General features: G+C 29.3%; 1 protein-coding gene across 1 annotated transcript in view; it reads right to left on the reverse strand.

The window, feature by feature from the left end:
• The window catches only part of gry (trafficking protein particle complex subunit 11 gry), a 30,964-nt gene that overhangs the window by 9,089 nt on the left and 5,700 nt on the right, over positions 1 to 16,175 (reverse strand). Inside the window, exons 7-14 of the mRNA XM_014431584.2 lie at positions 15,934 to 16,104; positions 14,588 to 14,666; positions 12,943 to 12,997; positions 12,425 to 12,626; positions 10,492 to 10,679; positions 3,706 to 3,886; positions 3,469 to 3,581; positions 1,872 to 2,086 (exon numbers count right to left, since the gene is read on the reverse strand). Coding sequence (XP_014287070.1) covers positions 1,872 to 2,086; positions 3,469 to 3,581; positions 3,706 to 3,886; positions 10,492 to 10,679; positions 12,425 to 12,626; positions 12,943 to 12,997; positions 14,588 to 14,666; positions 15,934 to 16,104 — 1,204 coding nt within the window. The remainder of the gene's footprint in view (positions 1 to 1,871; positions 2,087 to 3,468; positions 3,582 to 3,705; positions 3,887 to 10,491; positions 10,680 to 12,424; positions 12,627 to 12,942; positions 12,998 to 14,587; positions 14,667 to 15,933; positions 16,105 to 16,175) is intronic.

The raw sequence follows: 16,175 nt of genomic DNA on the forward strand, positions 1-16,175 counted from the left end.
GTCAAAAAAACTCAAATAGTAAATGGGTATACTATTTTTATTAAGCCAACGTTTCGCCCCACGTTGCAGGGCTTCGTCAGGGCTAAAAAAGATACAAACACTCGACATAGTTACAAAAAAAAAAAACCTTCTCCACTTATGTTTTTTTTTAAAAACCGAAACGAAGCCCTGCATCGTGGGATGAAACGTTGGCTCAATAAAAATAGTATACCCATTTACTATTTGAGTTTTTTTTTACCGCACCTGGACCATATTCCATTCATTAATTTAGAATACTTTAATTTAATTAACTAAAGGTAATTCTAAAGATGGAGAAAGGACCCTGAAATGTAGAGGAAAAATGAATAAAAAATAGAGACAAAGAAAATTTCATAGGTATTAATGGATCCTTCCATTAAAGAATAAAATAAAAAAAAAAATAAAAAATTTGTTTATCCCTTTCAGGCAAACAGAAGTCAACAGCTATGACTTAAAAAAAACAATTTACAGTTGTGACAAAAACAAAAACAAAACATACAATATATTTATCACCAGTGCTACCAATTTGCGGGTAATTATCCAATTTTCGGATATTTTTCCGTATATTCCTTATTCTAGTTTTTTTAGTTAATCATTAGAGACTTTTTCTATTACTAACAAGCTAAGATATAGAATTTCTTTTTGAGGTGCAGGATTGATTTATTTTTGTGGCATGGGATGAATATAATTTTGGGCCTTGGGCCTATTGGTTTTTGGGGATCAGGTCGGATTTAAATTAGGGGCCCAGGGCTGATTATTTTTGAGCCCGAGCTGATATAATTTTAAATTTATGGGCGAATATATAGGAATAATGTTTTCCCACCTATCCTCATCACATTTGGTAAGGTTGATGCGTTGTAACAGTTCACTGTCAAGGCATAATATCCATGTGATGGTTAATGCGAATGTTAGTCAAGTGATGTTACATGCATTATAATAAAACTATCATGACAGTGAATGCTGCCATGATTGTATCAATCAAATAGTTACATCATGGTAATGGCTAACACTTTTGTCCAAGTAACAAAAACTGTATGATAGTTCACTGTTAAGACGTATACATGTGATAGTTGCTCTACTGACATTACTTGTACTATCAACTATCACGCCAAAGATAGTGTAACAGTACAATCATAACTGTAACAATCATATAGTTCCAGTTATAATGATTCTCCAAGAGGGGACAAACTGATAGGTATTTGTCAGGTAAAACGATTATTTGTAAGGCACTAAGCAGATATTTTATGGTTGGGAGAATCGACAGCACTGTTTATCACATTAACCCACTGATAGCTTTCTCTCCCCTAATGCTATCAGGTTATAACCTAACAGTAATAAACTGAGTTGTATTTTTGCAAATTTAGGCCCAACTTCAATTGAAAAGGATCTGCTTATCCCTTTTGAGTAAGCAGAACTCGACAGCTATGACCCAAAAACTAAACAAAAAATATCAACAGCTGTGACAAAACAAATAATAAAACTTTTGTTAAATTGAGAAAGAGGAGCTCTCAATTACCACTATATCTTTTAAACTTTCTCAACAGCATTGTAAGGGAGGTTGAATTTCACAAGTTAAAGCCTTTTTTTTTTTCAATTTGACTATTAAGCTTACACAAAGTTGCGAAATCTAACTTGATGTGCATGTCAACGTTGAGCATCTTGAAACATCAACTATCACAGTAAATCATACATAAATATATAAGTCAAGCACTTTAAGAGTTAACATACAAAGAATATAATTTAATTTTAAATGATAAAAGAGAAATTTATCTAAACATTTCTATGATTTAACATTTAAAATATTGGTGAGAGATACTTCAAACAATGATAAAATGAAACTTTTAATAACTTACAGTCATTTCCTTGAGAAATGCCAAAGCTGAATACCGCTTCAGTTGCAGGCGACGACTCCCTACTTTTTAATCTCACTCTAATTGGATACCATTCGTTAAATATTGCAGGAGGTTCAGAATCTATAACCATATCTATCTCAGCAGGCCTTCTCGAAACGATGCATGTCAAACACGGCTTGACTTTGCAGAATTCCTTCTCGATATCTTTATGAAGTCTGCAACAATGTACTTGATTTTAGTATAATTAATTTTAAAAATATGAGGGCTCTTTTCAATTTTTTTTAGTAATAATGATACTCTTTGTTTATTCTAGGGCAAATCCCTTTAAAATACAATAACAGGCATAGAAAAGGGGCTTCAGTGCCTCAAAGTAAAATGTAAAATTTAAGAAATAAAAATAATAAAATTACAAAACATCATAAAATATTTCTAATAATATGAACAGATAGTTAGGGGGTATGGTTTGTAAAGATATATAAATAAGTAAAACTTTTTGTACTTGAATGCTCTCTACCAACCGATCTCATCCCCACCCACTCTTGATGACAACTCCGCCCAAGTCAGTAAGTTTCTCTGTCTATTTAAAATTATTCTTCCTTCTTCCCATTCTCACACATCTCTTCTCCCTTATTCCTTCCTTATTCACTTTTCCAGAAATTCTATATTTATTTTAGCTTAATACATTTTACTCATCTGTATTACTATGCATTTTTCATCCATTGTAGCATACATTTTATTTTATTTCTTGCCCATTGTATCGTATATATATCATTTTCTTCAAAATATTTCACTATGCTAATTTAAATTTTTTTCACTATTTATAAATATTAAATTATTACTTACATATTTCATAATGTTAATTTCAATTATTCATTGTTTAAATTTTCTTCTGCACCTTTCATAATGTTTATTTCTTGATTTACATAAGTACTGTCTGTTTTTTTAATAATTTCTTTATCATTTCTTTTGTATAATTCTTAACTCTATAATATTATACTTAATCTTCTACTAGTATCAACTAGTATCTGCTTGATTTATTGTTATGTATATTTCCAAGTTTGCTTTTGTTTTTTTTAAGTTCAACATGTCGGTCAGACCATCCTTAAGGACAAAGTTAAATACAAATTTACAATTCACATCAATAATTTAAAAAACTTTTTGTAGGTTATTTCTGTCCAGGTATTAAATTTAATTCAAAATCAATTTAAGTCAAAATACCCCATCACGACTAATTGTGATAATAGTGTTAAATTTAATCTGCAATTAAAAGTTTTAAAATTTAATAGAAAAGTGACAAAATAGGTTGATTTATTTTAAATTGATGGCCTGGGCAGAATAGTCATTTATTTCAACAATCCAATCATATTTTATATTAAACATTATAACATTAACAGTTGGAAGATTTCTTAGATAGTCGAACACAATTATTTTTTAATAGATTATCTATCTATGGACGGAAGGTAGGCATGGTGATTTAAGAGCATTCATCTTAATTTATCTTACAAGTATTTTATTTTGACCACTTCTTTGAGTGTCTGTAAGGTAAACTTCATGGATTATAAAATAATTAAAAAATTAAATCATTTGAATTATTTACTTGAAGAATAAAAGATCGGGAATGAGAGTTGTCGGATCCGTTCCAAGACCAGTAAATTTAAGAACAGCAGACCTTCCTTCCAAGTGTCCGATGTTAAGCAAAACTGATGTAATCTGAAATATTTTATTTTTGGTTATTATAATAATTACTAAATACTGATATTAAAGGAAATTACTTTAAAAATTAAATTTCTAATATTAAAAAAGTATATGTGAAGAAATTATATCAAACTATCACCTGGAGGGTTTTACCGATGTCCTGTGGTTGCGGAGTTAGGTTTGTCGAAAATTCTTTAAATTCTTCTCCATTCTTAAAGAGAAGATCCTCACTTCTAGCCACAATGTGTTCTCTGGCTTGAGTAGCACATGTCACACACAACTTCAAGCAGTCGAATCGGAATTCCTCAGGTAAAATACACCTGAAATATTCCAAACAGTAAAATAAATACAAACAAATTGAAAAACTCCAATATCATATACCAAATTCAGGACTAAGAGCCAATAAATAAATATTTACACATTTAAAAGCATTAGTTTTATGTTTAAAAAGTGTAACATAGCACTGGAAAGGGAAAAAAAAGTTATTGTAATTTTTAAATAAATTGTAAGCGAATTTATTTAGGTAATGTTAACTCTTGATAACTCAATTTCTAACGTTTATTAGACACTACTTACATATCTTATTTGTTATCAATCTACTGCCTAATTCTATGATTATTAATCAACTATTTTTTTATTTTCAGTTCGTTGTTATGTATATTTCCATATTTGATAGTCTATTATTTCTTTTTCTTTTTATGTTTCTCTGAATGAGGGTTGCTATCTCTTTTTGTTTTATAGCCCTGATGAAGACCTGATTTTCAGGTCTTCACGATGGCACAAAAAAATAATTTTTTGTTTATTTGTGTTTTTTTGTTGACTATTTACTATTAACTAACCATGAATATAAAATGGCATTATCTATGATTAATGAATATTTATGATATTAGGTATAAAAATTTAATTTTCGTCTTTCATTTAATATTAGTGAGTACTAACTATGGCATTAAATGAAAGACGAAAATTAAATTTTTATACCTAATAACACTTATTAGGTATAAAAATTTAACTAACCATATCTATAAAATAGCAGAATCTACAATAAATAATTTTTTTTTTTTATAGATCATTTAATTTAATAGAAATTAAAGTGAAAGAAATTGAAGAAAACTGACTAATCAACTTTTAATTATATTGGCCTCCATTAGAACATTCGGAAAAAGTATTGATATTTTATATAATATGTAATATTTTATCTGATAGTTTTAAATATATATATATATCATAATATTGATATTATATTTTGACTAGAGAAACCGATATTTTGTCTTGTAAATGTTAATAAATTGAGACCTATTTTTTTAGGATAAGCAATATATAAATATTAATTGTTATTGCTATTAATATTAATACAAATTTATAATTAGTTAATTTATATTATACTATTCTTCAAATCAATTTAAACCATTTTTTCTCTTTCTTTTCAAAAATAAAAAATATAGAGTCTAGATATGTAAGAATTATTATTTTTTTTTATACTGAACTACTATTTCAATATATATATAGAAAAGTAACTCCAAGAACCCAGATTTGAATCCGGCTGTGGCAGATAATCATTTTCTATATCACTGTAGCTATGAGTCAGCCCTGTGGATTCGGGAACTCTTTGGTGTCCACTTAGCGACATGAAGTGGGGTACCCGTAATTGGGTACAAATTTTATGGTCGAATGTGATTCTGACCAAATCATCTCCTTGCACAACTGCTGGCCTAGTAAGAGTACTTCCTTAGAAAGTACTGCACCATTGACCCTTATGATGCAATATATCAATCTTTTTGTTCAAGTTTCAAATTCCTGGCCTTTTTTTTTTTCAAACCTCTTTATTTTTTATATGGTTACAGAATACATAATAATATAATTCAATACATTATACATATACTGTATTGCATTATATTATTATGTATTCTGTAACCATATAAAAAATAAAGAGGTTTAAAAAAAAAAAATGGCCAGGAATTTGAAACTTGAACAAAAATATTGATTCCTAGCCAACATATATTAAATTATTTAGACCTAAATAGTTCATAATTTTAATATGGGAAGGTAAATTTTTCTCAAAATCATTTTATTTTTTTAAGTAAGTTTTCTTAACACATTGATTTTTGTGTCCGTCGATCCGAACTTTTACAGGGGACTAGGGTGATTCTGGCAAACCACTGAAATATTCTGATAAGACTTTTGTTACTGGCCACGAGACCACTTGGCAATAAGAATAAGCATTTGGTTGGTACCTGACTTACACTCTATAACAGTTTCCAAACTTAGAACATCGGAATAATAATTTTAAATTTATTTTCTCCTATAACTAGACTGGATAAATTAAGATATTCTTCTATTAGAGCTACAGAAATTTAACTAAGTTTATAAGAAACAAATAAATTTGTTTCGGGATTGCTACCACAGCTGGTCTGGGCAGTCACTTCAACAATCAAAGTTACTTAAAATGGAAATTAGGCAGTTATGATTTAAATACAATTATTATTATTTTACTGTAGTTCATACAAATAACATGAAAAAATTTTGTGGCTGAACTCAAAAGGCAGAAAATTTCGCTCGACAGTCTCATGGCAATATGTAAACGGATGGGGGTATAAATTTAATTTACAGAGATTTAACTGTTCAACAATATCTATTTCATTAACCTAACACTATAACCAGTAATGCTAGTATAAAACCAGTTTGTGAAAGATAAGTGATATAAACATTTTATTTTAAAAACTTTGTTTTATTACAAGAAAAAAATATTGCTTTAACTTTTACTTTTTCATATACTCACATTTTTTTTTAGTTTAAATTTAAAAAAATCTGATGCAGTATAATATTAGAATAGAATAATGCTAGAAAAATCATTAGAAAGGGGCTTACATGATTAGTTCAAGATTACTAGAAAGTTTAGAATAACAGAGTGAATAAATTTGGAAAAATTTTGTAAATAAAACTAGAGGTCATGGAAATTTGATAAATTTATTGAAGATACGTTAACGTTAGATATGTATATTCAATTACCAATCAATGTGCAAATAACCACTATCAAAAGAATTATAACGATACAACTTATAAAGAGGCAAATTTTGGTGAAGATCTCCATGTTTAAAGCCATCTGGTCAACTGAGCGAGAAAGAGGTTCTTCAATATAACTAGAACAGATATTGATCATTTTTTAAGATCAAGGTTTATAAAAGGACTCCTGGCTGTAAGTATAATTTGTCTTCCCATAGAATGATCCGGAAGGGGGGTAATTTAGGGCATGTCAACGCAGCTTTTATAAGTAAGATTAATAGTGTTATCAGTACAAAAATTTGTTTACAAAAGAAAAGGAAGTTTTATCTATTTATACTGAAAAGTATTTTCCAAAATTGTTATTAATTTTTTAAATAAACTAATTTGTATCCAAGTTAATTTTATGTACATAAAATAAAAATTTTCAATTTCAATTATTTTTTTATTTTTATTACAAAAGGTTTATACAAAACCTTAAAATATATATTATTTTTAACTTTTCACACATAAGTTTTTTAATTAATTTAAGTAAAAAAATTAATTAAATTTTAACAATATCAACTTTTAACTAGATCAGAATTCAATATAAAATAAAAAAAAATTTGATGAAACAAATTGGTCATAAGTAATAGTAATTCACTGCCATGATAGATATAGATATGTCTATAAATGGCAATAGATATTTGCCATGCCAGATCTGGTAGTGCTACTGTACCAGCATGACAGTAAAAGTTGATATAGCAGAAACTGTGATAGTCGACACCATGGCAGAAACTGTGGAACTGAGTAAATGTGCCTTAACATGTTAGTTTTATTGCTATTTAATTACAGATTAACTTAACACTATTATCAAATAATTTTTTTAATTTTTTTATTTAGAGTGATAATAGTCTTAAGTAAATCTGTAATTAAAAATTTTAAAATTTAATGACAAAGTGACAAACTAGGTTGGTTGATTAGATTAAATTTATTGACCTGGGCAGAATAGCCGACAAAAAGTTTTAAATTATTGGATGTGAGGTGCAAATTTATATTTAAGATTGTCTTTGAGAATGGCCAGGTTGGTCGAAAAGTTAAAGAAATAATAAAAAGTGTTAGAGACCTAACTTGGCTACAAAATTATTTAACAGCTATTAATGAAAATTGTGTTTTGAATGACTTTCATTATAATTTTTATTTTTAAAAGGCAGGTTTTGGAAATAATTTACCAATGCCATGATGCAAATGGTATAATAGTCACCATCATGATAACAATTACTGTCAAGGAAGTACTGCTGCACTAGGTTTGGCACAATAGCTGATAGTACATAAAGTAGCAATGGCGATACTGTCATGTTAAAAGTGTGTACATGGTGACACTTTACAGCCACTGCGATGGTAAAAACAGTATGATTTTTTTCCATCATGACAGGAATTACAACTACTACAATAGGATTAGCCTGATGCCTAACAGAAGATATTATAGCAGTAAAGCTATCATTCATGTTATGGATAAATAAATTATCAAAATAATATTATAATATTCTATTATTAAAATTTTATAAAAATGCCTATTTACTTACAAAAATATATAATCTCAATTCATCAAAAACTGTTCTTAAATTTTTTTCCTTTTTATCAAACACAATGAAAATATTAACAATCCTACCTTCAACATAATATTGTTATTGTATTTGGTGAAAATAAAATAAAAATTGATATTTAAAAAAAAATATGAAACTATTATATTATTTTGATAACTTTTTTTTGTTTTAAAGGTTATATGATGTGGGAAATTGGCCTGTAAGTACTAAATGTTCTTTAATGAATTGTGACAAGTTAATAATTGAGGTATGTTTAAGAAATATTAGTATTATATGTGAGGGAATATGAAAAAAAGTTTTAGGTTGTCTCCTTCACGACCTAACCCTTTTAACTGACCGCTAGCCTAAGGACCGAAACCTTGGAGGATTAAAATAAACTTTGTTGAGAGTAAAGTGAATCAATTTTAGTTGTGTTATTATTAATATTAACCACTCTCAAACAACTAATTAATACAAATAATTAATTAGAAAACTAAAAATCAATAGTTATTTTCAGTTCCTGCTCTAAAAATTTACAGTATAAAAAATAACATGAGGCACTCCTGAAAGAAGCTTTAAAGAGTGACATCCTAACAACTTAGGATCATAAATTATCATGCCATCATAAATTTAATAGTTTAATGTGTAATAAATTATAAATAAATCTTTCTAATCCAAACTGTCTCTTACAATCATTATTTTGGATTACAGGGGGCTCTCGACGTTCATACATTAAACTATTTCATACATTTTTAAAGATTCAACTGTTTAATCCTCTGCGATCAGATGTCCCTTCCCTTCTTAGTGGACATCTGATCACAGAGGATTACAATGTTGTTCGGATCAAGAGAACAAAACAGTTTCAGTCTTGCATTAGGGCGTGCTTCAATGTGGTGTATGTTTTGCTAATTTATTTGTTTAAGTTTAAATATTTCACCCTTATACATTGATAAGCAAGAATCAGAAACAGAAAAACTGCAGTGTTGATACGAACAAAAAGAAATTAAGGACTCATAAACTTCATACGATAGAGACAAAGATGGAAATAATTTAACGTTCTGAAAACGGTGAATCTTTTGCTTCAATCAGACATTTGCACGGTGTAAACAGATCTGCAATATGTTCAATTTTGAAAGACAAGCGTAAAATTAAGGAAAAGTGATTGACATAACTTCTAGGTGGAAACGTAGCTAGTTATTCAAAATTGAAACCATCGTTAGTTTACCAAGCAGAAAATCCCAGAGCATTGAAAGGGAAAAATAATGAATTGCTTCCGGATATTTAGAGATCAAATAAAAATACCTGGATTACTACATATTTAAAGATTGGTTCACTCAGCATTTCTTAATGACAGTTAAACAATATTGTAAAAATAATAATTTACAATTTAAAGCATTAGTAATCTTAGAAAATGCTCCAGGACTCCCAAAATTCTCCGTAGAATTTATACCCGGAAATCAATGTTGTATTTCTTCCTCCAAATACTACCTGCCTCATACAGCCCATGGACCAAACAGTGATAGCTATGTTTAAACGATATTATATGAAAACAATTATGACTAAGGCCATCAAGGCAACTGACAGGCAAGATGGGCGAACTTAACAGATTTTTGAAAAGATTATAACATATGGAATGCAATAAATAATTTTGGAGACTCAATTGTGGGGTGAAATAAAAGTGTAGAAAATGAAAGGTTCTTGAAAACAATAATGCCCAGAAATGATGAGTGATTTTATAAATTTTGAAGAAAAACCGGAAACTCTAACAGACGAAATAATTACCTTAATGAATGAACTATACTTGTACGTCAACAAAGAAGATGTTAATGAGTTGATTGAGTCTCACTCAGTACCACTGTGAAATGAATTTTTAATTCAGCAAAAATTGAGTAACAGTGAAATATACAGTGAAAGTGAAGAAGAGGAAGCTGATAAAAACGTCAAGACTTTGCCAATTAAAAATATGAATGCGGCTTTCATGCATCTTGACAAAGTTTTGACTATCATAGAAGAATGTGATCCCAGTGGAGAACCTATATCTCAAGTATGTAGGGCAATTGAGAAAGACACAGCATGTTATAGAAATCTTTATCAAGAAAAGAAAAAAGTGGGTGGTATTCAACTAACTCTTAACATCTTTGAAAAGGAAATACCCGAAAGCACTTCACAGGCCTCTTTAACTTCATTATGTATACATATTGATAGATAGATACTTTAAAACACAGTTTTGGTGCATTTTTTTTTTTACACCCCTCTACTTTCGAACATTCAACATTTACACTCACTTCCAGGAACCAATTATGAACGAAAGTCAAGAGCCTACTGTACTGAGACTTTACTGTACCTTTAACTGTAAAACTTACCTAATAACTATTCGAATTACAATCGAGTTGAACTCATGTTTTTCTATTACAGCTTTAACTTGAATAGGTGGAGCAAAAAGAGACATGTCTACCAAGACAAGAGATGTCGATTTAGCTGTTTGCCAGAGGTTTTTTGCTTTGGGTTCTTCTTCATGAGGAATCTCTGGTTCCTTATCAGGAACTTGACCCTGTGAATAGTATGAAGTAAAATATCTAAAAATGAAGTTAAAGTTTAATTTAAAGTTAATACTTAATTTCTATTTTTTTATCTTTCTTCTAAGCCCCATTGGGTTTGATATACAGTGGGTTGGTAACTACAATTATCTCTTCTACTGCATTTCAAATGCTTTTTAAGAGAGGAATAAGGAAAAGGATTTGTCTGAAAATTGGAATATGGGTTGAGTTGGTGATGGGGCTCATCAGATTTCGTAAAGCCTATAGTCAATAAGTTAGTAGTCCTCAGTCGAGTTTGAGACTGTTTGTCTGTGTCTGCCATCTTTGTGGCCGTCCTGTTGGTGTCAGTGTCCTAAATAATGGGTTCGTACAGTACTGGTGGCTGTCAAAACATTTGATATGTCTCCTTGATATAGGATATATCAGTCGGTAGTTCAAGTGTATGTGATCCGTCTTTACTCTTTGAAGTGAAGTATGTCTCACTATACCACCCTGAAACTGTTGGAGCCTCTTGGCCGTTGAAAGTGCTATGTTGGTCAGCATAGGTGCTCTGTAGAGCAGGGCTGGCCCGAGTACACTCTTGTAGATCATTAATTATAGAGAAAAAGATTAGGATACTTAAGTTTCTACAATTTTTTTATTTAGATTATTATAGAAACTATTTACATATAACAAGAAGTAGAGAGTAATGCTTTATTCAACGAGCAGCACTGCTCAAATATATTGGGTTGCTGTAATAAACAGTATACTAATTAGTCTTTTAAGACATAATGTAAACACTGAAATAAACGAATTAGCAAAGATACTGTTACACAACACAGTGCAGTGTTCTTTTTTTAATAACTAAGTTATATTGAGAGGGTCCTGAGGGGGGGGGGAGTGTGGGAGAGAGGAAGGTACTGTCAGCAAATATACACAAATAAGAGCAGCAAAACTTATTTATTTATGCCAACATTTCCACCTGAACTTCAGGGCTGAAAACAAAATGATAACCTTAATTCAGAGAAAAATAAATATAAAATAGTAACAAATAAACTTTGAAATGTAAACAACAATAAATTAATAGACAGTAGTTGATAAATGATAAATAGTTCTAAAGTATAATTAGAAGATAAAATATAATATTGAGGTATGATATTGTATATAAATTGTGGTATAATAATTATGGAATATTTTATCTTTTATTAGAATTAACACCTGTTTACTTAATTTAATTCTATGTATATTTTCAAATTTGTTTGCTATTATTTTGTTTTTTCTATAAATTTAAGTTATTATCTCGTTTTGTTTTTCAGCCCTGAAATTCAGGTCAAAGTGACGCCACAAATAAATAAGTTTTGTTTATTTGTGTATCTTTGCTGACTGCACCCCCGATCATTTTCTCTTATATTAATCTACAGTCAACTGTTTAATTTCTTTTGTCTCTTTGTTAATTGGTTTTGTTCTTAAAAGTATATGTTTTACTCTCTCCATTTCAATTTCATATATGTAATATTTTTCTATTCCAGTGATCCGTGACAAAGATTGAATTTATTAAAATCTATAGTTAATATTTCCATGTTCTTGAGAGCCATTCAGTTCTGGCACAAACCTTGAGCTAATTGTATCATAGCACTGTAGTAGATAAATAGCATGATTATGCAAACAATAAAGTTGCGAAATGTCATCTCAATATAATTGTCTTATTGACTTACCCTCAAGATCTGAAAATATATACATACTATCAATTTCAAAATAAGAGATAGAAGATAATATTTACCTGAATAACTTTTATCAAGTTATTCATAATTCTTGATGCATCAGGAGTATTACTAAATCTTGCGATTCCTTCTACGCAAAGTTGAATATAGTCGGTTACAGAAGCAGTGAGATAAGATGATGCGAGACCACTTTTTAAAAGTTTGTCACCAATGAGGTACCACTGCTCTTGACGATAATCATATAACATATGCATAACAAGCCTGAATAAAAAAAAAAGATTAAATTTTTATTTTCATGAAAAATAAGAAAATCCACCCTGTGAATAAGTTAACAGGGTAAAGCATAGCCGACTGTCAAAATGAATCATAGGACAAACTTTTTTTTTCTGAGTTATAGTCGAAGCAATTTTATCAATTTATTTATCATCATCAATTTAATATTCTAACAGAATTTATATTTTAAGGAAATGTCAGTGGTTAAATCACATTAATGCAGTAATTTCACACTTAATATTTTTCAATTAACTACATCTTCAAAACATTAGAAAAAAATAACAATGACAAATGTAACACTTACGTCAATGCTTTACCATACTCCCGAGAGTTGAAATATTCCTCTGCCATTTGTACAACTGATAAATGAGAAAATTAATTAATAACCAATAATATTTAAGATATTTGTTTATAATACAACTATTAATTATTACAACTTTAGGAGAAAAAGTAAATTTATGCTGACACTGATATTTGACTAAGAAAAAAAGTAATGAATACTTTATTAATTTTGTCGAAATTCTTATGGGCAAGGAATAATACCTAAGTAGGCAAACATACAGAATGCATTGAGATTATGGTTTCATTAAGTGAGAACATTATCATTCATGCTTAAAAAATGAGGAAAGAAACTTAAAATAATGACAAAGTCACAAAAGACTTTGTTTCAGTTTAGTAGGATAATAAGTACTTTATTGAAACAATTCCGACTGACCTATCCAAGTGTGGTAAAAGATTGTTTAGAAGTGAAACGGGTGGGAAGGATTGCCTTTTTTTTGTGTTATGATCTCCCGTGAGACTGTAACATGTCATACACCGACCAACCTACTCACTATAATTGTCTGAAATTATTGTACTTGTTTCAATAGTCAAAAAAGTAAGACTATCACGGAGGAGGGAGTGGAGGTTTTCCCATTATTTTTCAATTTCAGGTGCTTCTTAAATATTAAAGTATCCTTTTCCCGTTCTAAGCAAATATTTCAAAAGTGATATAAGACCGTTGCTTCCTGGGAGTCTTAGTGGAGCAGGTCTGGACAGGAAGGATTGCCTTTTTTTTGTATTATGATCTCTTGTGAGATTGTAACATGTCATCCACCGACCAACCTACTCACTATAATTGTCTATTTGAAAAGTCAAATAAGTAAAGCTATCAAGGAGGAGGAAGTGAAGGTTTTCACACTGTTTCAATTTCAGGTGCTTTTTAAATATTCCTCGATATAACTATCTTAAAGTATCTTCTTCCCATTTTAAGCAAATATTTCAAAAGTGATATAGGACCGTTGCACCCTGGGGGTCTTATTGGGGCAGGTCTGGCCAGGAAGGATTGCCTTTTTTTTATATAATTGGTAAACTACTATAATTGGTCTTTGATTTGTTTCAAAAAAATAAAAATAACTTCAATAAATCTACACCAAACTTTGGAGTGGTTTAGGGCTCTATACACTGTACCAAAGTGTACAATTAAACAAATCAGAATTGGAGATATAAAATAAAACGATTGATAAGTTTTTCTTTATTTGAAACTAATATTTCACTTTGTAAGAGGATTAAATCTAAATTTTGCTAATGTAGGTTAAAAGATCAGACATTCGGTTTTCCAATGGTTATTGTATTAATGTTAGAATTGGATAAAATATAGAAGAGTTATTAATGATTATATGAACAATGATAAAATATATTCAACTTATTGAATTCATCCTTTTTACAGACTATCTATGATATATTAAAATTTCAATTCATCAATGACATATCCACAAATACAAGTATAAACTAAATTATATGGTTTTAGATGTACTTAATAAAAGTAAGATTACTGAATGAACAACATAATGAGTTTCAAATACAAACAACAATAAGCCATGCGATAACAAATTGTGATCCATTTTTCACCGATGAAAATTTTACTAATTCATAATTTAATGACAGATTAGCAACTGAAAGATACTTACTAAGTCTTCTTCTCATCCGGAAGCATCTGTATATTTTAAATTGAGAAATTGCACTTCCGAGTAAACCAATTATGAGTGACTGAAATAAAATAAAAATAGTCATATTTATAATTTTAAAGGTATGATTTCATTTTAATCTTAATTTCAAAAAATTGAGGTGGAAAATCTGAAATTCATGTTCAGCATTCTCAAAAACATTGAACTTCATGGAAATATCAAAACTCCTAGAAATTTTTCCTGGTAAACATCTTTTATGAGCCCCATTGCCTGGACTAGACCGTGTAAGTCATGCTTGAAAAATTATGACATTTGCTATCATAGTAATACTGATAGTACAATTACATCTATATCAGGATTTGCTTGATAGTTAATAGTACAATCAACTATCTGTGCATGCATGACAATTTACTGCCACTTATACATCTTGTCATGACAGTAAACTATTGCACCTTGTACATAATTTATAACCTATATTTTTCTTGTCTGTTGTTTATCAATAGTGACATTTGGTTTATTTAATTATCAGTTTTTATTATTCATTCATCAAATTGAACTGTCAGTGAAACTATGTTTACTGTCGACATGAAAACACTGTCATGCTGTTGTGAAAGTTCTACAATGATCAGAAAATTATCATGCGGCAACGGGCCTTTGCATATTTAAAAAACAACAACAAAGAAATAATGTTACTTGAGTTAACAGCCTAAGTAAAGACTTTCCTCCTGACAGGTAAACAATGAGCTGGTGATTAATATATTTGTGGCTTGATAATTAACAAAAAAAAAAATAAACTTATGGTAAAAATGAAGTAGACAAAAAATAAATAAATGAACCAATAGTTTTAAACATATATTAATAAAAGAATAAAAAAAAATTTACAAATTGCTTTTAGAAATAAAATAAATAAAATATAAAGAATCTCATTTGTATGTGTAACGTTTATATAAATGTTTATAATGTACGTCCAGCTGGGAACTAAGGGGGAAGATGTTAAGTAGTAATTCGTCATCAAGAAAAATAGAGGCCCTTGGGGCTGGCACAACGAAATAGAGTGTATAATGTATAGCCTTTTAAGAAGAGTGCAGTGGGAAGATTCATTCACGAGAATATTATAGCAATGCTCATAACAGTTTGCTGTTGATCACTTTAGATAGATACATCGTCACTTGCACAGAACTTCACATTGTATATAATTAAGATATTAAATTAAATCTAATTTAAGAAACTTATATAAAAGTAGTAGATTAAATTAAATTAATTTTATAAAATAAATTAAAGAAAAAAGTATACATTTTTAATATTACTTCAACAAACAATATTTATAATTACTCTAAATATTAGCTTACAGATATGTCTGTCCCCCTCTCTACAAACTGCAGAGCTATAATTCCTAATCTCTCCATGTCAGGGTCGAGTGGTTCTGCGCTAAGCTTACATGGCCTCCATGCTCTCTGGCCATAATATTCCAGCCGATCCCATCCGACTAATGGATCAGGTTCAGGATAAGCTGTTACTCCCTGGAACAAGTATTTAAATAAATATTGTAACTGATCTGTAATAAATAACATATTATCTAAAAATAAAGATA

The sequence above is a fragment of the Halyomorpha halys genome, unplaced genomic scaffold (genome assembly GCF_000696795.3).
Source record: "Halyomorpha halys isolate HHAL.00 unplaced genomic scaffold, Hhal_1.1 Scaffold987.1, whole genome shotgun sequence".
In the NCBI taxonomy this organism is placed as follows: domain Eukaryota; kingdom Metazoa; phylum Arthropoda; class Insecta; order Hemiptera; family Pentatomidae; genus Halyomorpha; species Halyomorpha halys.